The sequence below is a fragment of the Seriola lalandi genome, unplaced genomic scaffold (genome assembly GCF_002814215.2).
Source record: "Seriola lalandi dorsalis isolate HSWRI2012SDOR001 ecotype SW California unplaced genomic scaffold, Sedor1 jcf7180002054470, whole genome shotgun sequence".
Lineage (NCBI taxonomy): Eukaryota > Metazoa > Chordata > Actinopteri > Carangiformes > Carangidae > Seriola > Seriola lalandi.
The window spans coordinates 3,250,430-3,275,650 of NW_019525023.1; the positions used below are offsets into that span (position 1 = coordinate 3,250,430).

The 25,221-nt window shown below is 41.0% G+C and overlaps 2 protein-coding genes across 2 annotated transcripts; one reads left to right on the top strand and one right to left on the bottom strand.

Moving 5' to 3' along the window:
* Positions 1-1,430: 1,430 nt before the first annotated feature.
* On the bottom strand, positions 1,431-6,349 carry gpr137ba (G protein-coupled receptor 137Ba). The gene is made up of 7 exons (XM_023411666.2): positions 5,682-6,349; positions 4,177-4,226; positions 3,780-4,002; positions 3,130-3,276; positions 2,586-2,714; positions 2,078-2,199; positions 1,431-1,971 (listed from the first exon to the last, which is right to left on the bottom strand). Exons 1-7 carry the CDS (start codon positions 6,060-6,062, stop codon positions 1,857-1,859), a joined length of 1,167 nt encoding a protein of 388 aa, XP_023267434.1. The 5' UTR covers positions 6,063-6,349; the 3' UTR covers positions 1,431-1,856.
* Positions 6,350-10,373: 4,024 nt separating this feature from the next.
* Positions 10,374-24,326, top strand: nid1a (nidogen 1a). Its single transcript, XM_023411650.2, has 20 exons — positions 10,374-10,677; positions 12,573-12,863; positions 12,942-13,168; positions 13,290-13,597; positions 13,729-13,869; positions 14,668-14,919; positions 15,228-15,428; positions 15,642-15,875; positions 16,076-16,213; positions 16,711-16,839; positions 17,222-17,365; positions 18,711-18,830; positions 19,301-19,522; positions 19,617-19,789; positions 20,568-20,694; positions 20,819-20,990; positions 21,880-22,037; positions 22,115-22,238; positions 22,993-23,105; positions 23,739-24,326. Exons 1-20 carry the CDS (start codon positions 10,474-10,476, stop codon positions 23,867-23,869), a joined length of 3,609 nt encoding a protein of 1,202 aa, XP_023267418.1. The 5' UTR covers positions 10,374-10,473; the 3' UTR covers positions 23,870-24,326.
* Positions 24,327-25,221: the final 895 nt, after the last annotated feature.

Consider the following 25,221-nt stretch of genomic DNA (forward strand, 5'->3'; position numbering starts at 1 on the left):
ATGCTGCCCTCTGTAGGAAACCCACTGTGTAGTGCACCTAGTTTTATGTCATTTTGTGGATATATGGATAAATCCATCAACAAACCTTTTTTTTTTTCCTGACCATTATTAACTGCAGTGATCATTACAGTATATCTGTGATCATTATTCCTAAAACAGAACTAAAAATAAGACTATGCGACTGAAATATATTAGCTGCACTATTTCAGCAATGATTAAAAAGTCTTGATATGTTGATCAAATGGTAAATTATCATATAAGTGGGTTAAAGTTGATTTTTCTAAAGTAATTTAATATTCTAGACTGTCCACCAGAGTTGCCTATTTTGTTTTCAGTTTTTAATTTATAAGTGGATTTATATTTCCATTTTTTTCATTAGATCAGAAAAACAAATCAGTGCTCCAATAAAATTGATATTATACAACCAATACAGTCATTTTCAAGACAATCTCTTAACCTAAGTCTCACAAATACACAGTGACAATGTTTCCTGTTTTGTAAATGAACAACCAGTTACTTGCCAAACTTGAAAATATGCTGTAAATTTCCATGGCACATAATGTCATCATGTATTTAGTGCTTTTAGAATGCAACCATCTCTGAAAACAGCTCATCAATAAAATGGGGAGAAGTGAGAAATGTATCCAGCCTGCTGGTCTTTTTGTTCTGATACATGTTCCTTTGTCAGAGGGATGTTTGTGCTTTTAATGTCCAACTCTCAACCAGTTTCAGGTGTCCTCCATTACAACCAGTGGGTTTAAGTCAGTGCAAGGGAAATAACCACCCGGCTCCAGGTCACTACTTGATTGGAAAGTATATCTTTTTTCATTCATCTCCTGTAAGTTCATCTGGCTGTGTTCAAAGATAAACTACCATCAGGGCCTTTGTTTATTATACAGTAGTCTTTATTACTGGTCAGTAAGCATTTTATTATAGTGTCATTATGTAATTTGTTTTATGTAAACCTATCTGATGTGATTCAGGATCCAAAGATTTATTTGTCTCAAACACAAGTAATATGTGTAGTGCAATGCAATGTAAGAGAAGAGTGTGAAAAATAAAGATTAGAAAAACTTTGGGAATCATGTCAAGGAGAAGTATTAAAACAAAGTGCTCTACTTCAGAGTCAACACCTCTGAGCTTTGGCATTAAGAATTGTTACTAAATTTCTCTCCCAAATGAGGCAGTTTTGATTATAAATATATGAACAATACAAAAATGTTGATGGTCATATTTGTTGATCTTTGACTCACTACAGAACACATGCTAATGAAGTCAATGCTGAACAATTTAAAAATATATATATATATTTTTAAAAAATCTGAAACTGTCAATTAACCCTTTGTTAATGTGCAGCGGTTTCTAAAACATGAACAAGCTACTGTCAATGTATCATTGAAGTATCAGTCAGTTATTAAAGATAAAGTGCATTTTTCACAGCATTTAAACATTTTTAATATGAATTAAATGAATGTCTTCTCTATATAAACAATCTGTATGAAAAAGAACATGTTCATAGACGTAAAATAGTAATACAGTACATATTACAAAAGGTCAGGAAATATATTAAGTAGTATTCAATATAAACTATACAATGAAAAATGTTTAAGATCAGTCAAAATTAGATCATACTTTGTACAAGGAGTGTGCAAAATTAATGTCCCATCAGTGGACCTTCATATAATGGCAAAGAGAAAAGTCTGTTAGTTCTTCTTCTCTAGACAAAATACAAAAGTGAATGTATGAAGTTGAGGGCGACTTTCCGCCCCATGTGCCTCGGTCAGTAAGAGACTGTGCAAAAATATACGAATAAAAAAAAAAGAAAACAAAGGTCAGCAGGAGTCACTGAGCTCCAGTCAGTAATGGCTGAGCTCCTCTGGAGGAGGAGGGAGGTGGTAGCTGTCATCCCCTCCGATGTAGGCACCGATGCCGCTGCTTTGGCTCCCCCACTCGTAACTGTCAGCAGCCAGACTGGACAATCGTAAAAACAAAACATCCGTTAAACTATGCTATCTGACCTCTCGACCTTTTGCCCTATTCATAGTTCATGGACAGTGTTGTGCTTTGTTTATTTTACCTGGCTTGGATGTTCTGAGGCATGACGCTCCACGCTAGATCATCATCACTGTCATAACGCCGCGGATTATCAAAAAAATAAGCCCTAGAGGAGAAGACATGACCAGGAAGCCCAGAGCCACTCTGCAGGACGAGCCGGACACAAACATGATAACAAACATTAGATGTCATAACGACCAGTAATGGTAACTGCTTGTATTATAAAACTTTTTGAAGTATTTCACATCATTTGTTTACAGTTTAGAGCAGTGGTTCCCACCCTGTTTGCATTAAATAAAGCAAGCCCTCGTCACATGTTGCATATGTCTGTGACTTGTGAGCAGTTTCTGCAAAGACTGATTTCCACTTTAGATTGTTGAAATGACAAAACTAAATCCCAGTATGTTTTATTTGCTTTCCTATAAATCCTCTCGTGACCCCTCAGATTTGTCCTGTGACCCCTGGAAGGATTAAGTGACCAAGTGACCCCCAGGTTGGGAACCGCTGGCTCAGGGTAATTGCTGGCTCACCCTGTCTAGGTTCGGCTGCCGAACTCTGAAGAAGAAAACCACGAGAGAGGTGGGGAGCAGTTCCCACACAAACAAAATCACTCCAAAGACGATGTAGCCAGCGTTGCCCAGAGTCGACTGTAAATCTGCCTGAAAGAAAACATACCACATCGCAAGACAAATAACCAAATATTTTCCTCCATAAAAACTACAACTGACATAAATTTGGTTCTTATTACAAAGCTGTTTCATGACAAAAGTGCCACGTGTTAAGAGTTTACACGGTGGGTAGATCAGATCTGACTTTTTCATATTAATAATCAACATATTCAAAGGAATAGTTGGACATCATAGTTGTAAGGTTACTTACATAGACTTACATGAGAAGATTGATTCCATTCTCATATCAGTACTGTAAAAATTAAGCTAAGCTAAGCTAATTAACTGCAGCTTCTTATTCAGTGTATTTTCCCATCTGACTCTCGACATAGAAGCAAATATGTGTATTTCGAACTAAAATGTCCAACTATTCCTTTAAGGCATTATGACGTCTTTGGTGGCTCACCTGGTCTGACACGTTGTACCAGTCGTAGTCAAAGGAGTTAATGCTCTTGTTAGAGAGTCCCAGGACGACCAGGTTGTAGCAGGCCCTGGATGAGTACAGGAGGATGACAATTGCTCCTATTACGGTCACCTGGCAAACCGACGTCCCCTGAACAGAGTTTCATTAAGAAAAATTTACAATTTATTGACTGCAATGAATCTTAAAGAAAAAAGAGACATACTCCGATTAAGACATTTGTGAAATCATATAAAACTACATGAAAACTGAAAGATTTTTGAAAGAAATTAAGCTTGAGTTTCAAGTAAGAGTTTGTACCTCAGTCTTTTGTCAGTGCTAAAGAACATACGTAAAAAATAGTGACCCAACAGAACTGTTTTAAGTTTGTGAATGCACCACAATACACCCAGTCATGCATAGCGAGAGACAACTGTGTTGCTAGGGAACAAGCATTATGTACAAAGCATAAATGATGGGGTGAAGTGCATTTTCACACAAGGGTGCTATATGCAGCACATAATACCTTTTGATGCCAGTTAAAAAAAATTACTATTAAAAAAGCCAATCAGCTTCTACTGTTCGTATTTCATTTCTACCACTTTTTCTTCATGTTTCTCTCTCAGTGCCACACAGGACATGGACGCATTTCTCACCTTGGATTCCAGGTAGATGTTGGCCAGTGACATCTTAGCGATCTTGTAAAGACACAGCGAGAGCGAGACGGCACACAGGACAAACAGCGTGTCATTGATTGCGACCCTCACGAGCACAATGGTGTGGGCCTCTGTGGAGGACAACCTCACCAGCAGGGCACAAACCAAATTCACAACTAAAAACACCAGGCTGATGAACAGGAAGAGCAGGTACAGCGGCAGCCTGTGGGTCAGCACACAAAGAGAGAGAAACATATTATTCACATTCACAACTGCTATAGACATTTTATCTTTTTTTAATCACTTTAGCCAAGACAGATGATGTCATTTTTTTGCCAAATTAATAGTAAAATATCTTTTACTAATTCTTCCACTAAAGATCACGGCTTGGTCTTACCTGTATCTTAAAAGCTCTGGTGCATATTTTGACTTTGCCTTGAAAACAACCTGTGAAACACAAAAAAAAAAACCCTGCATCATGCAAATGCATCATGCTGTTCTGGTCACCCATTTTCACTTCTGTATTTTTGTTCCTTGCAGAAACAAGATATTATGTTGAAACAGGAACCTCACAGTAGAAAAGCAGAGTTTTGATCCTCAGATACATAGCAGTCTCACAGGACTACATGTAACACTTTGTGCCACACCATCAACTGTGACTCAAATCAGCACCAGAGGATTATGCTAAAAATAAGCTTTAAGCAGACGCCAGAGAAGCTATTATTTGATATTTGGATTATGTAAGGAGATGAAGGACTGATTCACTGCATCACACTGTGTAGCTGATCTGAAAGAGTTACATTGATAGCAACAGGTAACATTTCCTGAACAGCTCTTAGAGAGTCTTTGCTATCAGGTGATGTTATTATTAGTGACTGAGTGTTCTTCCCACTGTAATCAATGCAGCAGATAGGCTACTAGAAAAATCAGTGCTATCATCTATTAACTTTCAGTGGAATTGTATTATGACCATATTACCGGATTAACTAAAATATATATAACTTTAGTTAAAAAGTAACAAAATTTTACTTTATTTTACACATTTTTAGACTGAAACACAATTATTGCTTTGAACATCAATGTTAAGATTTTATGTATAATTTTTTTCACATTGCAAAATGTATCTGTATTAGAAAACTATTCAGATTTAAAACTAAAATCACTACACAATTGGTCAACTGACATAAAATCAGAGAGATTCAATGCGCAATAATACAAAACAAAAGAAAAAAAGAAATTACTCCATAGATGAAGGCAGCAACATTAGTTATGGGAACCTGTGATGGACATTTTTCCCTTTTTACTGACATTTTATAGCCCAAACCATTAATCAGTAAATCGAAAAGGTACATATCCAAAGATTTATTAGTAATTAAAATAAGTTGCAGCTGTATTCCTTTGTGATATTGACTTCAACCATTTACCCAGTGCTAGTTTCATGGCTCTACAAATGGGAATGTGGTCCACAGTGAAGCAACATAATTTTTAAAGCTGTAAATTTATTTGCGCTATCTCTTAACAATCTGTACTTTGCGGTTTCATTTTATTTTTCTAAACCATTTTATATTTTGCCCACTGCCTAAAGGTTTTAGCCCTTAGTTCACATGAGGGCTGAGTATGTTTAAAGATCCCCTACAGACAAGTATATTATATATGTATTTGCTCTAATAATTCAAAGCTTTAACTGTGTCCAGCCACAGTTTGCCTCAAAACCACTGGTAGGTTGAGCACTGGGAAACTTTCTCCCTTGAGCAGATGAATGTAAAAACGGCCTTTCAGAGTGAATCGTACATTGAAATAAAATACTGCTCACATTACTAAGACGCAGGTGCGGAGTACAGGACAGACTGTTTACATGACAACCTGTGACAGAGTGAACAGCACTGCAGTCAGCTAACTCACCTGTGCAAAGTAAAGGTTCATGAGGCTGAGCGTGAAGAACTGGAGGCAGACAGGGAAGCAGTAGAGCAGCCAGAAGGGAAAAGGCCCCAGAGTGTTGGCCGTGACAAAGTTCTTGAAGTAGAAGGAGAAGAGCACGGTGCGCAGGGCCGACCACAGCAGGCACAGGAACAGGAACACCGTCTGGTAGCTGAAGCGCTTGTGTCGGTACCGCAGGACCAGCCAGAGCTGCACGTAGATGAAGATGAACAGGAGGGAGTAGAAGACGGTGTAGACGACCGTCAGGCCCAAAGTGACGTACGGAGGCACGGCCGGGCTCAGTGTGGGCAGAGGCAGAGACTTGTCCATCGGCGACGGCTCCTTCTCCTCCACCAGGGCCTCCATGACCTGTTCTCCCCTGGCCGGGAGCAGGAGCGGGGTGGAGCGGAGGGGCCTCTGCCGGTGTTCACCGGCGCCTCTCGGCCCTCACGCACGGCACAGGACAAGTGAGAACGGGAGAAAGTAAGGCTGGGGAATGGTGCTGTCAGGAAGAGGGAGAAAATAAAACGAGGGGGAAGAGAAGAAGGCGAACTTCCTGCTGCAGAGCCAGAGACAGCCAGAGAGCGAGGCACATGATCAGTGATGAGAATGAGCCGTTTGTCAGGGCCAGCAGCGGGCAGGAAGCTGCAGAGAGCTGCAGCCAGGAGCTCAGAGAGAGGACCAGCACCCGCCCCCTCCAACCCCCCCGCGCTCATTACGTGACGCTACGCATCAGCTGACGCACGCTACTGTACCTTTAACCCTGTGAGGGGGCTTCCCACCACCGCGCTGAACCCCAGGAGAGCAGCTCAGAGCTGTTATATATATATATACGGTTAAATGCATTAAGAATATGCAGCATGTGAGCATGATATGAACTGAAATACTATGTTAAAACTAGAAATACGGACAATGAATAAGATAGATACTAAACTATGCTTAGTTTCATACATGCAAGCACTGATGGCAAGTCCTGTAGTCATGTTTTTTGTTCTGATTACTACTTCATATTGTTTATTTTACCCTCACTATTTCACATTCTTAAAAAAATACTTTTGGTTATTTTGTTAAGTAATCAAATAACCAAATACATTAACATCTATGGTGTAAACGTATTTACTGCCTTAGCCATGTAAGTCTAATATGAACTGAATATGATATTAAAACTAGAGATAATGAGAAATTCGTTTTTTGCACAGTCTTTAATCATATCATTTCTACATTAGAATTACTGAAATTGTATTTAAATATAACTTTTGACACAGGGCTCCTCTAGAGAGAGGAGTCTTTCATTAGACCCTCTATATCTGGGAAACACCCGTGTCTTTCAAATTTCAGTCACAGCCCTATTTTTTAATGCTTTACATTAAAAATTCTAATCTCTGGCCAAGCTGAAATGATTCTGATGACATTTCAGGGTTATTTATCAGACATAAGGAAGCTTCTTCAGGGCCACAGAAGACGATATACAGTTATTTGCACAGGTAAACTGATCTTCAAGTGTAAAATCACTGGAGTTCCCCTTTAATTCCAACCAAGGGTACTTGAGATCTGGTCAGAACAGGCTACCAGAATTAGGTTTACGACCCAGAACAGAAACTTATCTAATCTGCACACAACCTCCGTGAGGTTTGTTATGGTTGGTGGGTTTTTTTGTTTCACAGGACTTGGGCATGTGAACATGAGGAGGGCCAAGGATGGAGGTCACTCTAACTCACCTCTGACCACTGCGATACATTAATCTTTTCTCACACAGGGACACTGCCACCCAGGCACCACACAAAACAGGAAGCTGTCAGTCACAGGACTTCCCTCTTAGCTCTCAACTTCTCTATCCACCGTATCACAGTTATAATAATGTGTTTGGACCTTGTAAGCGTTAGGTGTGGAAATTAATACAGATACGTTATCATCTATATTGTTTCCCATATTTATTTTATCTACACCCTATAAGTAAGCTATAATAAAGCTGAAGACTTGACCAAATGCCTTTCTTTTTCACATTAGCAAGCATTTTATTTAGATTTAGCCAATGAATGAAAGAATGAATATGTCACAAATTATGTAAAGTCTTGTTTGTACGCAGAGTTCCCTTCGCCTGGCCCTTTAAATCGCCCATGTCTACGGTTGTGTCAGTGAATAAAGGAGAATAATAACAGAGTGGTGACGAAATCACACTTCAGTCTGATCATCAGGCTTCAGTTTCCTGCAACACAGACATCAGATCACAGTCAGCTGGTTCCCAAGCAACACAGTCGGAGAAAATAGACTCAGACAGACACCAGCAAGTCACAGCTGACATCACTGCCCCAGGGTAAATATCCCATCAGTCACCGAAAGTCCAACAAAGACCCAGTCTGTATTTAAGTGTAGTGAATATCAACAGTGTTATAAAATAATATGCATATACCTTTTCTGTTTATGTAAAATTTTACACCTCATGACTTAGCATTCTTTAGAAAATATATCTTGGCACATTTTGTCAAGTGATAAAATAAACAAATACATATATGATGTCAATGTACACACGGTATGCACATCATCTTATATCAGTCTCTGAAAACCTGTCAGTTCTATGGAGAGTATACAGTATTCAGACACCACATGCAAGCCTCACAAGATGACCAGAAGATGGCGGCTTAGAGCTGTATATGTGCAAATGGAGAGGCTGGGAGGGATGCTGATGCAATAATGGTCTCTTTGTGAAACACTGTTGTATCAATTTAAACATTTGAAATCAGTTTATGGAATTTCTTATTTATTTATTTATAATTGTCTCAAGATGACTCCAGATTTAGGAAGCATCTGGATTGGTGGTTATCTGATTTTGAAACCACTGAAGTACAGTAGAAAACTCCTTCAGCCTAAGTATAAACATAATGCTGTTAGCGTGGTTCAAGATCTACAGAGAAAAATAATCTTACATCTGATTTAATTGTTCTTTGAGAACATTAGCAATTAACAGCAGATCGAGAAATGTTGAGTTTAACTGAGACACAGTCCAACAATCCAAATCATTCTAATGTCTTTAAAGCAGGTAAAATATATATATGTATATATACATACTGTATATGCGTGCGTTGTGGCTGTTTATGTAATGTGTTTTGTAAGAACAAGTAGCAGCAAGATGAAGCCCCAGTGGAAGCTGAAATGTTCATTACACCACACTACTGTAGGAGGAAAACTCAATCTACCAGCAGAGGGGCTGGAAATGGAAAGTGTGCCCTGAGGGTGATGCTAAAGAAAAGGCCATGGAATCACTACAATCACAAGAATTTATCCCCTTGGAAGCATAAATGTGCTCTATAAATTTCATAGCACTCTGGCTGTTACATCTCAAAGTTTTGGCCTGAGGGTGGTGCAAGAGGGTAGCTCTTTGAGTGTTCGCAATAGAAAAGACTCATCCTCTAGGGCAGTGTTTCACAACCTATTGGCTTTATGACCCTTTAAAACAAATCAGTGTCTATTTAAGACCCTTCGTTACAAGTCACAGCCTTAGTTTTTGCTGTGAGTTATTTGACCAGAGCAGTTTTGATTTTCCTTCTTAGATTATTTCATCAGAGCTTTAAGAGCTCTGATAAAGTGGAGATTATTCCTCATGTGGAGTTATGTGGGTGTAGGATCCATGATACATAGTCTGTACTTTCAGTTTTGATTTCTCTGGTGGTGGTGTCCGGAGTGAAAGCTTGGCCCAGTGATGGACATGGGATAAGGTCAAGGGGTCACCAAAAAACATTGTGAATCATCATCTGGGGATCTAGATTGTCCATATCAAATATAGGGGAAATCTTAGCCTTAATTTGGAGGTGCTTTATCTTATTTTCGTTTTCAAAATAGACAGAGATTATGGAGCAAAATGTTGGTAAAGAAGACATTTTAGGCTGATGGCAGCATTACAAAAAAAGAAGTCAAAGGGTCAACAAAATGAATACCCATATTAAAGCGTCACGGCAATGTGACCATCAGTTGCTCAGAAAACCAAAGTGTTGGACAGATGACTGACCATCCGTTAGCAGGGCACAAACAGCTCTAAGTTGAACCGTATTACCAGCATGCCCCTCATTATCCCAGCTGGAGTGGAGTCTGATAGCCACGGCGGCATGCCTCAAATGATTAGTGTATGGTACAGTGCTCTGTGATATTGTCCTTTACATAATGTTTCAATCAAACCGGCCGTGGGGCTCTGTTGCCGGTAACTGGTCCATGCTGTGATGTCTATGCTCTGATGGCCCCTTGGCCTGTATCCAAACCTGCCAATACAGCTCCAGTGTTGTCCCTCTGAAGACCCTTAGACCTCACACACAGTGCCCCCTGTATTATAATACCTTATCATCCAAACAGAGACGGCTGCTTTCTACTGTGTTGGCAACATAGGAACAATGAGCTTGAAGAATTTCAATAAAAGGATATGATGTGGAACTGACTTCTGTCCTCAGCTAGACCCTGTATCTAATGTAATGTCATGTTCTTGTTTTTGTTTTTCAAAGTGGGCCAAACGCCATCACTGCAGGTTAAATGCAGGTTAAATGTGCCAAACTGACCCTCAGCTCAAACCAAAAACCACATCACTTCAGGAGTTAGTTTGAGGAACAACATGAAAGGAAGAATATAGGCTACCTCTCATTTCTCTCTGCAGTGTTCTCAGCGCCCCTCTCAACTCCGCCCCGCGTTTCTCAAACTCTGTCTGAACTTTCTTCGGTGGAGCCTGTGCGTCACTCTCCTCTAACCTGGCTTGAACAAACCACAGGACAGCTCGACTGACTCTGAAACACGAACAATGGGCTGGCAGGAGCGAGGATGGCTCGTCTGTGCGAGTTTTCTAGGATTTGTGACCTCGGTTCAGACCATAACGCGGGGAGAGCTTTTCGCTTTCGGTCCACGCGCAAGAGACCAGTTACTGGAACCGGGGAATGACCAGACGCGCCAACTGGGACTGCAGCAGCCAGTGTTATTTTATGATGGCACTTTCCACCGCATCTTTGTAAGTTAACCCATTACTTGGTAGACTATCATAGTATTTTAACACAAACGCGTGGGATTTACTGGTCTGGGTGGACAGTCCATCGATCTTGCGCAATTGCGCATTCCCTAGAATCCCCAGGCAGATATACGTGAAAAGAGGTCAGTAATTGCAAACTTAAACAATGCCTGGAAGTTGCAAAATGTATCTGGGGCAGGGTATGACTTTTTATAGTAGGATATTTGTGAATATTGATTTACTTATCATAGGGCTGCTCTATCTTGTAGAGTGTATGTGTCCACACATTCTTAGAGCTTCCCCTGAGGTTATCATTTTACTGTTGACACAAAGACCAAAGTACTGGAGGAATCTTACTTTGCAACCATGCATTCCGAAACAGCCATGTCACATAACAGTGTGGTCACCAAAAGACGCTCATTTGAACCAAATGTTTAAAACTTTGACATCCTGCAATATCTAAATAAAATGCAGTATGAAACCTATACAAACTAGTGACTTTGGAGGATAGTCTGTAACCTAATAATTAAAGACACCATGTGTTTATTGTTTGTTGTTTGCAGTTGCCAAGTGGAGCTTTTAAATTACTTGGAAAAAGCCAACAGGAACATCTAGCTGAAAGCTGCACCATTGTGTTGGACAGACAAACAGCCCTTTATTCCCTGTGATTCTCCTTTTCAAAGAAAAATGCTGCATCTCTGTTTTAATTGTGCTGCATGTGGATAACATGCTATCAGAGAGTAATTAGGTATTTCCCCTTGAAAGGCAGGAACTCAACATTTGTCTTGCGCATGTTTTATTTAAAAAAGTAATGTAGTCTATACTAGATGATGTCTACTTGAAGCAGTGCTCATTATATCTATAGCTTTAATTTCTTAAGATGTGATCAGTCTTATTGATTGAAGTTAATTAAAGTTTTTAATCAGTGGATTTGTCATTTATGGAGTCTGAACCAAGGAGTTGATCTACTAGAGATGTGCAGCATGAAGTCATGGTTAACACATGATTGTGAGGTTTAGAATAAATATTGAATTCTTTGTTATGATAATCAGTCTGAGGGGGTTTGTTCCCACTGCTGACTACCTCCAAGTTATCCCAACATCAGCCACGACAAACATACTGTATTCCTCCCCTGCAGTCAAGATGGCCTGAAGATTTTTGTTTTCATTGGCGAGACAGTCTACCCTCAACTGTCTGTGCCCTGTGTGGGAACAGTAATGCTTTTCACACCAGACGTGGTAATAGAAAAAACATTTTCTCTGATCATCAGCAGGTTTTATCGTCTCCTCCTGAGTGTGATTCATATTCCATCCAGCCCTGGTATGTTGGGATATTCACTAGCCGTAATGATCTCTCTGCACTATCTCAGTTAGATCGGGATCACTGATCATTTTCCCAGCTCAATCTTCCATTTTGGCAGGAAGTTTCTGTAATGAAAATTAGTGTGCAATCTCCGGGCTCTCTGGGGCTGCTAGTCAGGGGCAAGGACAGGAAACAGTGTGGCCTGGGCCAGGAATAGTGCTCTTGTTTTCCCCTGGTCAGGAAGTGGAGGAGCCCCATGTGCAGTGAGTGTGTGTGTGTGTGTGTGTGTGTGTGATTTTGACATGAACCCAGCCTTTCTTTTTTTTTACAAGCCTAGTATGAGTTCACATTAACCTTAAGTGAGTAAAATCTGCATTAAATGGCATCTTGTTTGTTCAGTAGCGCTTTTGTAGGACATGGCAGCTGACTCGGATCATTAGCCTAATGAGTTTGAAATAAAGATCAAAGTGGGTCAGACTGGACTGGCTTTGCCTCTGCTGTGAAACAGTTCTAGTTGTGTCGTAAAGAAAGTCATACAGCGTTACAATCATCCATTTCTTGTTATGCCCATTACCAACTTAAGCTTTTAATTTCAGATCAACACCAATGGTTTTGTTGCCACAGCAGAGCCAACAAGCGAGTCGACATATCTTGGCAATATGCCTGCAAAGTTTGGCATGATTGCGGCTCTGCAAGGAGACCTGGACACGAGTGACGGTGTGGGTAAAGTTTTCTACCGTCAAGACTCCAGTCCTGAAGTCCTGCGTCGGGCAGCCGAGCACATCAACAGAGCCTTCCCCGAGGACGATGAAGTCAATCCTACCCATGCTGTGGTGATCACCTGGGTTGATGTCGCCACCCATGAACCTCAAAGCATCGACAAGAAGGTGAGCATCACATGGTTATTCAAGTGATCTAAGGAAAAAACTGGTCATGATCGTCCCCTTTCATGTTTTATCACACAGAGAAACACCTTCCAGCTGGTTATTGCATCCCTGGAAACCTCTTCGTATGCTATTGTGCTGTATACGAGGGATGGGATACAGTTTTCCTCCACACCTGCAGACAACAGTGGTGTGACCATGCATGCTGGCTTCAGTAAGGGTTTGGTCCAGGGTTTCCTGTTTTCCGACCAGGGACCATACTACCGCACCACCACAGATGACGAAGCATCCATCAGGGATTTAGCCGAGTAAGTCAATCAGTATCCGTCAGCACAGGAACACAATTTCCTGCAGCGTTAAAGGCTTGATAATGTTTCAAGAACAGTGACTGTAAAATGTGTTTTCATCCTACAAACTTAACTCTGACAGGAAGACCAACTCTGGCCTGCGAGGTGTATGGGTGTACGAGATTGGAACTTCTCCCTTTTTTACCAACGTGGCTCCAGGTGAGGTCCCTGACCTGCTTACTGAGGCCGCATCACATGGGGCCCCCGATGGCTATGATGAGGCCACTGATGCAAGAGGACCTGTGTATACAGATGGACAACAAGTAGAATACCCTCCCTATGAGACAGAAGGGGGACAGATCAAAGTCCACCCAGTTCAGTACCAGCCCCATCAGCCTGATAACCCAGAGGTGGTGGTGGTGGTGGATGACACAGATATTAATGTAGATGGTGAGTCGACAGCAGAAAGCCTTTTTTTTTTTTGTTCTGTATATTGTTCTGTATATTTTGAATATTACAGTTATTTAATGAATCAATTGTTTCTGTTATTCTTACTGTGAATTCTGTTTCTACGTTTTCAGTGTTCTCATACAACCTTGGGACATGTTCAAACAACAGGAATAAGTGCTCCCAGTTTGCTGACTGCAAGGACTACTCCAGTGGATACTGCTGCCACTGCAGACCTGGCTTCTATGGGAATGGTTTACAGTGTGTGGCAGAGGGTACGTGTCCTCTTTAAGTGATGACTTTTAATTTTAGAGATTAAAACTGTAGTGCTGAAATTATCAGTGCTTCAAGGAAAAGGAGAGAAATGAGTTAAGATGCATGTGTGTCTATGGCAAGCTTTACACAGTTTCATGAAATGTCAGCTATGAATATTTTGCTTTTATTATAACAGTAAACATAAAACACCAACACATAACATCAGACATTAGGCTGCATTAGTCGCTGAGGCCAGTAATGCTGCGATGTTATTTCCATTGTAATTTTACCAATTTATCAATACAGTTTTTCCTATTTTGTAAAATTGTGTCTTAGCTTAACTAATCTAAGTGGCTGGCATGGCTTGGTAAACAATTAGCTAGTGTGGCTAGCTGAAGTAGCCAAAATGTCACAGAAATACTACAGTTATAACAGTTTAGCCCTGCTTGCTAGCTAGCTCTCTATCGAGTATCATTACACTGACAATTGCAATTCTTCTGTAGGTAATACCTTAGCTGAATTGTTCAAGTTAAACACAGTATATTCACAGTATCAGTCTGAAAACACATTAAAACACAAAGTTACATAAGACAATCACATGGTATTGCTATCTGCCAGGTTAGCTTTTAAAAAATAACAGCTGAACATTTTCATTATGTAATGTATTAATTCTTCTTAATATCTAACAGCTGTGGATGTTGGAGAAGTCTTTTAGCATCTGTCCTAACAGTTTCACTTGTTCCACAGACGTCCTCACACATTCTCACGCTTCTCTGTACTCTTCTCTATAACGTTGATGGTATTGGTTTGTTTTGCAGGAAAACCACAGAGGACAAATGGTAAAGTGCATGGAAAAGTGTATGTGGGCAACTCTCCTTCTCCCGTGGAGTTCACAAGCAACGATCTCCACTCATATGTTGTGGTAAATGATGGCCGATCCTACGTCGCCATCAGTGACATCCCTTACACTCTTGGGCCGTCACTGCAGCCCCTGTCGGCCCTGGGTGGTGTGATTGGGTGGGCCTTTGCTCTGGAGCAGCCGGGCTTCAAGAATGGCTTCAGTATTATTGGTGAGGGGAAAAGTTCTACTACTGCACTAACAATATTTGATAATGTGACATCCACCTGCTTTTCATGCGATTTTCTCACGCTTCACTTGGTTACAAAATGACACAAATGAAGATTTAGGATCAAATCTCTGTCAACAAATGTCAGTGCTGCTACAAGCACATATTTCCATACAGCTGCTGTTTTACTCACTGCTGAATCCCATCCAGCTGAATTCCCCTCACATTGCCTCAGCTCAGACAGACGGCGGTGAGCCAAAGTTCATCCAGGGCTAGGGTCTTAAAGTTAACCTCTCCTCTGTCCTCTGAAGGGGGGGAGTTCACACGGCAGGCTGAGGTGACCTTTCTGCCAGGGAATGAGAAGCTGACCATCAGGCAGGAGTTCAAAGGCATCGATGAGCACGACCACCTGGTGGTGAGCACCACCCTGGAAGGCCGGGTCCCTGAGGTGCCTCGTGGATCCACTGTACAGATCGACCCTTACTCTGAGATCTACCAGTACAGCAACAACTGTAAGATACAGCTTGAGCAGAGAACCAAGAGAAGAATTTGTTTTGACAGAAATGTCACTGGGTTGTTTCTCCTATCTTTTGCCTTTGGCCATATATCTCTTTATTTTAATTTCCAAGGCTTTTCAGCTTTTGTAATCATAACTAAACCCTTAGAAAGTGAACACTGAGAAACCATCATCCTCTTGTTTCCTACCTGTCTATCATACCTTCCAGTGATCACCTCATCCTCCACTCGGGACTACGTAGTGAGCTTGCCCGATGGCTCCACTGACACCAGGACGTATCAGTGGCGTCAGACCATCACCTTCCAGAGCTGCCAGCATGACGAGTCTTCAAGAGACATGAAACCTACTCAGATGCTCAGCGTGGACCAGGTCTTTGTCATGTACGACGCTAATAATGAACTCATCCGGTTCGCCATGAGCAACAAGATTGGGGATATCAATGGTGAGGTCATGGACATTATTCCTGTCATCCTGTTTTGGTCTGTGCTCATTTCCTTCCTGGAGTGCAACATATAACATCCTGACCGAAAGATGGTTTTACTAAAAGTTAGGGCTGTTGTTCAATAGTAAACAAGTCTTTCTCATGCAGTCACACAAGTTAATGGTTTAGCAACAACACTGTCCTACATCTTCCATTCTCAGGAGGGCAGCCAGAAGAGAACCCATGTTTCACTGGACGACACGGCTGTGACACCAACGCTGTCTGTCGACCTGGAGAGGGGAACCAGTTCACCTGCCAGTGTGCTTCTGGCTTCAATGGTGATGGCCGCACATGTTATGGTAAGAATGGCATGTGATAAGATATAAAAAACACACAATGTTTGTGTCAATAAAGAGGGTGTAGTAGCCTCTTGATTCTCTCCACCAATTTATTTTCTGCTTTCAAGTCAATCATACTATTTCCACATCTGTTTAGAGCCTTCCTTCCTGTGGAACTGCGTAATCTTGCCAATTAGCAGAGGGACTCCCATATTGTAAACAAAGTGTCCCATACTCCCAGACCAGGTCCTCAATCCCAGGCCACATACTATAGAACCAGAGGTCTTTTGTATTCGAGTTCAGACAGGAAGCTCTTCGGTACATACAGTAGAAAAAGGAAGGAAGTATTTCAGACAGATGGTATCTTGAAACATTTGTAATTAAGACATCTAATTAAGCTCTCTTCTCTGATCTCCTAACATCTGATAATGAAGGACACTGATCCAGACTTCAGAGCTCAAACTCAAACTTGGACCTAATGTTGCAGTTATTAGCATATTGGCTCTTCTCTTCATCAGACATTGATGAGTGCAGAGAGAATCCCCAGATCTGTGGCTTCCATGCTATTTGCAACAACCAGCCAGGGACCTTCCGCTGTGAATGTGAAGATGGATATCAGTTCGATACTGATGGGCTGACCTGCATTGGTAAGTGGTGTTTGTGTGCTGCCATGTACAATTACATATTTCAGAAATCTCACCTGGTGTTTAGGATGTACAGGTTCAGACATAAACTGTAATAAAATGTATTAAAATATTAAGGAGACCACTGTGAGGAACACAAACCATATGTGTACTTACTAATCATAAGTACACACATGCAACTTGCATCATTTTACAGATTATCTAGTTAAAAGTGTAATTAAGTTTTAGGTCCCCATTACGTGTGTGTAAATGTATGTGTGTGTGTTCATCAGGCCTGTTGGAAATAATACATCCTTAGACCACATCAGGACAGTTCACAAGCTTGAAAAAGTCACAGAAAATTGCAAGATTTTGACAGTTTTCACACTTTTCTCCTCCTCCTCAGAGGTTAACCAGCCTGTTGACGCCTGTGAAGAAGGCACACATACCTGTGATATTCCTCAGCGCGCTCAGTGCAGCTACACTGGCGGCTCTTCCTACATCTGCTCCTGCTTGCGAGGGTTCATCGGGGATGGTAGAATCTGCCAAGGTAATGCATAGAGACTATAAATATATGCTTGTGCTAAAGAAGGATCATAGGAATAAACTGCTTTTAGTTTGTAGGTTGGCTGCCATTTATTGCAGTGCAGTGTAAAAATCAACTTACTTATTAATCAAAGTTACATTATCATTATGTGATAATGCAATTTGCTGGTAGAGACTACTTGTTTATGAAGCCTGGCGTGTTTAGATGAGTTATAGGCTTTTTATATCATGTAATTATAGGCATTGTTACTTATAATCAGTTAATGCATTCATTCATTGAGAAAAGCTATTAGAAACAGATTTGTTTTAATTGATTTTATTAATTCATTATATTTATAATTAATTCATTTGTCTCCTTCTGTAACATTTCCAGTTTCCACTTTGTGAACATTTTAATTTAAAGGTAGTTCATTTTATAATGTCAGCAGTGTGCATAAAAATGATGTGATATCCAATCCACAAAGCAACAGCTCTGATTGGCCACAGTGTTCAGACACATAACAGCGGGCCAGTCAGAGTTGTTGCTGCTACTCTGCGGGTTTAAAGTCATTTCATTTTCAGCTAAACTGTCTTTAAGTTAATGAGGAGTAGGAATAAAATAGGCAGCAACATTACGTAAATGAGATGACTGAATGATTAAACACAGAATAGTAAAATAGTAGGAACATTTAGTTGAGAATCGTTGTAGAGGAAGGCAAAAAAACACATAAGCTGACGAGGGCATTGTGAAGATGATGTGATTTTAGTGGCTTCGGTTAGTGAAAATGTTGTTAGAAATTCATCCTCAGATATCTTGAGTCTCAGAGCATCCGTTGTTACACTTAAAAGGAGTTCTTTCTTCTTGAAATGGTCTTATCATGTGATGATGATTAAGTTGAAACGACATGCTTCGAAAATTGTTGTAGTATAGTGAAGTATTTCTTGGCTAACAGGCTAAATTAAAATGAACAGTACAGTCCTTTAACACAAATATTCACTATTTTAAATCCATTACATGGAATTTAAGGCTATAAATGTTAAACCGTCTGCTCAGGACTGGGGGAGGTGAGATTGGTTGCATAATACATCTGCAGTGGTGGAACAGTGAAACTGGAAAAGCAGATGGGCTTTTCTAACGTGGAGGTCCTGAGTCGGTGTGTAGTTTTTTTGGCCGGTCCTCTGTAGTACTCATTCATAGTTTCCATTCTTTCCACGCCTCCGCTTGATGTTCTGCACTCTGAGGACCCAGATCACTCTGTGGACCTCTGACCATAAAAGGACGCAACAACTTGGATGTGCACAAAATATTTTTCGCTTATGATGCCCGACTCTTCTCTGTCCTCACTCATCCTCTTTTATTCTACCTGAAGACATAGATGAGTGCCAGGCAAACAGGTGCCATCAGGACGCTGTGTGTTATAACACCCAGGGATCATTTACCTGCCAGTGCAAGTCAGGTTACTATGGCGACGGCTTCTACTGCTCTCCAGGTAAGTCATTTTGATATGCCATCACTTTCTGACAAGCAAACCCCCTTCAATGGTGCATTGCTGTTTTATATTCAGTCTTGCAACATTCAGTCTGTGCTGCTACAAGTTTATTCTGGGTGTCTGCTGTGGGAGTTCAGACAGTTCGGTAATAGTTTTCTTTGATGTAGCTGCATGCTCAATAATATAAAAATAGAAAACGGATCATTTTTATTCACAGCATTGTTCACAGCATTATTTATTCCACTTGGAAATGAGCTCCTCTCCACAGTATATTGGTGCCAGCTGGAACCTGTTTTTCATTTTCTTCTGGATAGCAAAAGGAATTTGTCATACCTTATAAGGAATGTGGGAGTTTTTGTCGAGCTGAATTTAGAGCAGAAGACAAAAGGAAATATAAATGAGCTTATGATCGAGGTTTGTGCCACGGACTTGTGATCAGCTTGGAGCTAATTTTTCATTTTTCCCCTCAGAGAGGACAAAAACACAATGCGAGAACCACAGAGAAAGTCTTCTGGGTGCTACTGGTCCACGAGGGCCCCGGCCTCCAGTTGGACAGTACATCCCTACATGTGATGAGCATGGTGCCTATGAGCCAATGCAGTGCCATGGCAGCACGGGACACTGCTGGTGCGTGGACCAAAATGGACAGGAGATCCATGGGACTCGCTCTGGACCTGGCAGCAGACCAATGTGTGAGTAAATCACACATCACAGATACATTTTGAAGAAGGGTGGTGGGTTTCTTCTCCAAGAGACCCCTGATTTCTCTGTGTTTGTCTTTGGTAGGTATCGAACATGATCCTAAGGAACCACCTGTGGGACCCAGCCCTCGACCTGATGTCCACCCCCTGCCTCCGGGAACACACCTGTTGTTTGCCCAGAGTGGCAGGATAGAGCACGTCCCGCTGGAAGGTTATGATATGAAAAAGGATGATGCCAAGGCTGTCCTCCACCTCCCTGTAAGTTTCTCTTCTTATCTTTTAGAGACATGGCTCTACAAGCAGTTTGAGTGGTATTGTGTGATCCATTTTGGTTTTATTTTGGTTTTATATTATTTCTGGTTTTATTCCACATTTTTATTCCTCTTAATACCAACATTTTCCTGAGAGATTTTAAAATGTTCGTTATGACATATAAAAAAAAGGCAATCATTTACTGGATTTATGTCTGTACATGACGGACAAATGCTTATAAGATCTTAGCACTTCTGGGCAATGCAGCTCCAAGTTTAAGAAGACAGAAATTGACCTCAGACACAGTGTTTAGTCAGGATTTTTGGTATGTGTGATCAGTCAGATTAAACCAGAGCAAACAATCTAAACAAAAGCTGCAGTATGTTCGGATTTCTCCTAAGTGTATACAACATCGGCTCAGCCTCTTACTCAACGTCTGTTCCCTTGCTGGTACTAATACTAGCATTCTAGCTCTGCGATTTCCCAATCTGCTTCATGCATTCTAGGCTTGCACTTTATTGGATGCACATGGAGACATTCACACTAATTACTAACATCAGTCCGACATCTTTGGAATTACAATCTGCATTTCTTGTTACACTGATTTCCAAACCAGCTGGTCTGAGGTCTGGCTGAGTCTCTCATGCTGAGTATGTGGCTCTGTTTGTTTGGATTTATGTCTAGACGTTAATGTCAAAAAACACATCTGCTCAATGTTTTTATCCCCGACCACTCTTGTTTGAACAAAGTGCACTTCAAAGATTGGCTGTTGACCCCTCCACAGGAGAAGGTAATCATTGGAGTGGCCTATGACTGTGTGGAGAAAATGGTCTACTGGACAGAAATCACATCTCCCTCAATCAGCAAGGCCAGCATCCAGGGGGGAGAACCAGTTGCAGTCATTAGATCAGGTGGGGTCACTGCTCACTGTTATCCTTCACTCCATTGGTTCTCTTCCATTTTCAGCCTTTGATGAAATAGAAGACTGTTTACATCAAACAAAGAAACTGATGATAAAATGTAACCTCTCAACAGATTTGGATAGCCCAGAGGGTATCGCCATTGACCACTTGGGGCGAACTATGTTCTGGACAGACTCTGTGAAGGATCACATCGAGGTTGCCTCTCTGGACGGGTCTCAGCGTCGTGTCATTATAAACTCTGATCTTGTCAACCCCCGTGCTGTTATCACTGACCCTCCCAATGGGTGTGTAAAACTTTTACACTTTACTAACTTATTTCTTTAACATACTGCAAGATAGTAATCTCAAATGATTTTTTAAAGGTGATTTGTTCTAAGAAAATTTGAATCATAAATCCATCCCTTTTAAGTTATGATTGGGCAGTGTGCGCTTAAAGGAAGGGTTCAACATTTTGGGAAATACACTCTCATGTCTGTACACTAGATACAACTAGCAGCTGGTTAGGTTAGCTTAGCATAAAGACTGAAAACGGGGAAATGGCTAGCATGGCTCTGTCCAAAATATAAACAAATCCTTAAAAAAAATCCACTTGACGTCCCCTCCAAAGCTCACTAATTAACACACTATATCCAATTTGTTTAATCTGTACAAATAAATGTGTAATGAGTATAAAATCGTCTATCGTCGCACAAAGCAAATAAGTGTGCTTCCCAAAATGCTTAAATTTAGCTTTAAACAAATAAGATATTACATGTTACTTAGTGAGCTTCAGAGGCACTGTTACCTTTGGACAGAGCCAGGCTAGCTTCTTCCCCATTTACAGTGTTTATACTACGCTAGGCTAATTAGCTGCTCATCATGGACTTATACTGAATGAACAGATATAAGAGTGGTACCGATCATCTTATTTAACTCACGACAAGAAAGCAAAAAGCGAAAAAAACAAACAAACTACTCCTTTAAAGCTTCGTAAACATAAACTGGATAGCTTAACAGGGACTTTTCACTTTGGTACTCACAATAATCTCAGCAACAAGTTTGAGTTAAATTTATTGGCAGCAGAATAACAGTAACAGTTATATTACCATTACGTAGAAATCGATCAGCAATTTAAATTCATTGTTTATTGCTCAGTTTGATAATGAACTGATTCCACACCTGTTCTTATGACAGAAATCTATACTGGTCTGACTGGAACCGCGAGGCTCCCAAGATTGAGACCTCGTACATGGATGGATCCAACAGAAGGGTGCTGGTGAAGGACGATCTCGGCCTGCCCAACGGCTTGGCTTATGACTCTCAGAGCTCTCTGCTTTGCTGGGCAGATGCAGGTACTGTAGATTTCAGACTCATCTGTGAAATGATGTCTGCCTTGTGATGAGCATTAAGTGTGATTTCTCGCCTGTAGGCACACATAAAATGGAGTGCATGCATCCTGGCCGGGGTGATCGCAGAAAGGTCATGGAGGGGATTCAGTACCCTTTTGGAATTACTTCTTTCGGCAAGAACATCTACTACACTGACTGGCAGAGGTTTGACTTATTGTATTAACTGAAACTTGAAGTAGCATAAAAGGTTATTACACACAGATGTTGCTGTAAGGATTCAGTCAGATGTCTCAGTACTGTTACTCAGTACAACCTGGATACAGTTCAATTATTACACACTGGAATTTGATGATTATAATTGAGACCTAAAGGTATTGTAGCATCAAGGACTTAATGCTGCCTTAATCCATGATCCACTGTGCAATGTAATAGTCCAGAGCTAGGGGTCAAAGGTCAGAGGTCAAACAGCTCCCCACAGTTAAAGCATGAGCCCTTGATGTTTTCCAAGACTCGCACAGTCCCACCCTGAAACCTGGAGCTGTCTTCCCATGCGGCTGTATGTTTGTAAAGCGGGGGCTGGGTATCTGTGTGTGTGTGTGTGTGTGTGTGTGTGTGTGTGTGTGTGTGTGTGTGTGTGTGTGTTTATGTGGGGTGAGGAGGCATCTAAAAAGTGGCAGCTGCTTGCAATTTCTCAGCCTCAGCGTCTGTGAGTGACCTACCCAGGGCCTCCCTGTGATCTTTTCAGGGCTGGAGAAGGTTGAGAGGTGGTGGTGGTGGGGGAGGCACACACTTCAACAGTTTACAACAAACTATGTTAGTTATGGCTAAGAAACCTACCCTTACCCTTACTCATGCTTGACAGACTTTATACAAAACACAGGGGGGCAGGATGCTAACATTTCTCAAGCTGGGACTGTCCTGGATGCCTTAACTCTTGCGCTGATTGTGTTTACAACAGGGATGGAGTGGTTGCAGTAGATCGCAATGCCGGCAGGGAGTCAGACGAGTTCCAGCCTCAGAAACGGACCAAGTTATACGGGATCACCACAGCCTATGCCCAGTGTCCTGCAGGTATAAGCCACTTATGAGAGTGCAAAGGGAGCAGATATTCACCTTAAAGATCTTGTGCACTTTTAAAGTTTTGACATATCTTTTAGCATAGGGATGTTGAAAAAACATGTTTTCATGTCTAGTCATTTTTGTATTGTAGTTCCAATGTGCAGCTCCAGTAAAGACCCATTTTTAGAAATAGCTTGACCCTTGTACATTCGGGGGCTACCTTTGAGTCAGGCTTATTATCCATTCACTCCACTCTTCAGTACCTAGCGATCACAGGTTTGATTGCAAACCAGAGAAATCACAGGTTCACTCCTCAACCTGAACGCAGGAGGAGGAATTCTGCACTTAGTATTCATCATTTAGTGAAGGGATGACTGATGTTTCTGTACAGCACCAGGCCTCATCCTCCCCTCTCGATAAGGCTGCATGCATAAGGCCAGGGAATGTGGAGTCAAGGGAGAGGGGCCTCCAACATCTGGAGTTTGCTATGTTGCTATGTATTTCTTTTAAGTATGTATATATCTGCTATATAAACAGTGAAGAGGCTTTTTCCTGCTCTTCCTTGCTATGGTGGCTTATGATTTATACAGATACCCTAGGATGTCCTGCATTGATAAGAGCTTGTTTATGTTCCCCTTCCGCCAGGACAAAACCACTGTGCAGTGAACAACGGGGGCTGCACTCACCTCTGTTTAGCAACACCGACTGGCCGCTCCTGCAAGTGTCCCAACAACGCAGTGGGTGTGGGCTGTGTGGAGAGAGACAGCGGGTACTGAAATGAGGATGTTGTGTGGATGTTTGACCGCAAATTAGGAGCCACTCAGCATTACTAAACTATAGCTGCTGAAAATGCCACTGTAAACCAGAGGTGAACTTACTGTGCCTTTTATTGCTCGATGTTATGCTTATCTACATTTTTTACATTTCCCATTGCCTTTACAAAGATCACATTTGCCTTTCAGAATTGTAAATATAAACACTATTATGTTGAAGTCTTTCCTGAGTGCACATAAACTGAGAATAAAGCTCAAGGGATATATAATTTAATGTGAAATTCATCACAGCAATGCATGACATCATCTCATGTCAGTTGTGTTACACTGTGGCATGTTTGGTTTATCCCATAGGTTATCTCATGGAAGTATTAATGTGGAATAGGAATACAAGTGTCTGTACAAGCTGGTGGGATGAGTTTACATGCTGGGCAACAAAAGAATAAACCTTTTTCTAACATGTTGGTCTGCTACGTCTGTGGCTTCAGTATAAAAATAGCGACATCTTGTGTTCGGTAGAGTGTATTACAAATACATAATAGGCCGAAATTGCTAAAACCTTACGGTAGTTACAATGGTTGAATAAATGAACGGTATAAGGCAGATTTGTATGTAAAAATGTAAATCTAAATATTTGAAAGTTAAGACAATAAAATTCTTAAAATTATAGCATTTCCAGCTCCCCCTTTTCTACATTAATCTAGGGATTTTCCACAGTAGCCTATATATTTTTTTCTAATTCATGAAATAGAAGTTTACTTGAATAAATGACTCCACCACTTGAAGAAGTGACGAAACGTTACACCGGAAGGATTTAATTACTAAGGACAACACCTGGATTCACGACCAGCCATATTACGTTCTGAATAAGTAGTAGCCTGCTGTTTAACCTGCCTTTAAGTTCTGGAAAGGAGAGTTTTGGTTTGTTGTTGACGTTTCTGCTTTAAACCAATCAAAAAACGCGGCCACTGACAGCGTGAACTGCCGCGGAAAGGGAGACACTTGCCTACGTCATGGTGCATTAAGGGGCTCTTTGTAAACTCGAAATATGTATTAACCACGTGAGCTGCAACCACATTGAAACCGTAATATTCATGTTAGGGTTGCAACTGAATATTATTTCATTATGGATTCATTTGTTGATTCTTTAAATGAAAGAAAAAGTGAAAAAACAAACAAGGAAACCAATGCTTGGCACTGTCCCAAAGTAATGTAATTAAATTACTTGTTTTGTCTGACTAAAACTCCAAAATCTATATGGACTGGAAAAATGACTACTGGTGATTTGCATATGACTAGTTGCAAATTATCAACTAAATGATTAATCAACTTATGTTAGATGTAATAGTAGTCTA

Bases quoted from the DNA above. Each gene is read 5' to 3' on its own strand.
- nid1a (XM_023411650.2), top strand. From the start codon at position 10,474: ATGGGCTGGCAGGAGCGAGGATGGCTCGTCTGTGCGAGTTTTCTAGGA. The intron at 20,695-20,818 runs GTGGGGTCACTG...ACCTCTCAACAG, and splicing joins AGTTGCAGTCATTAGATCAG to ATTTGGATAGCCCAGAGGGT. The intron at 23,106-23,738 runs GTATAAGCCACT...CCCTTCCGCCAG, and splicing joins CTATGCCCAGTGTCCTGCAG to GACAAAACCACTGTGCAGTG.
- gpr137ba (XM_023411666.2), bottom strand. From the start codon at position 6,062: ATGGAGGCCCTGGTGGAGGAGAAGGAGCCGTCGCCGATGGACAAGTCT. The intron at 4,227-5,681 runs GTGAGTTAGCTG...TGTGTTTCACAG, and splicing joins TGAACCTTTACTTTGCACAG to GTTGTTTTCAAGGCAAAGTC. The intron at 3,277-3,779 runs GTGAGAAATGCG...AACTCTGTTCAG, and splicing joins ACATCTACCTGGAATCCAAG to GGGACGTCGGTTTGCCAGGT.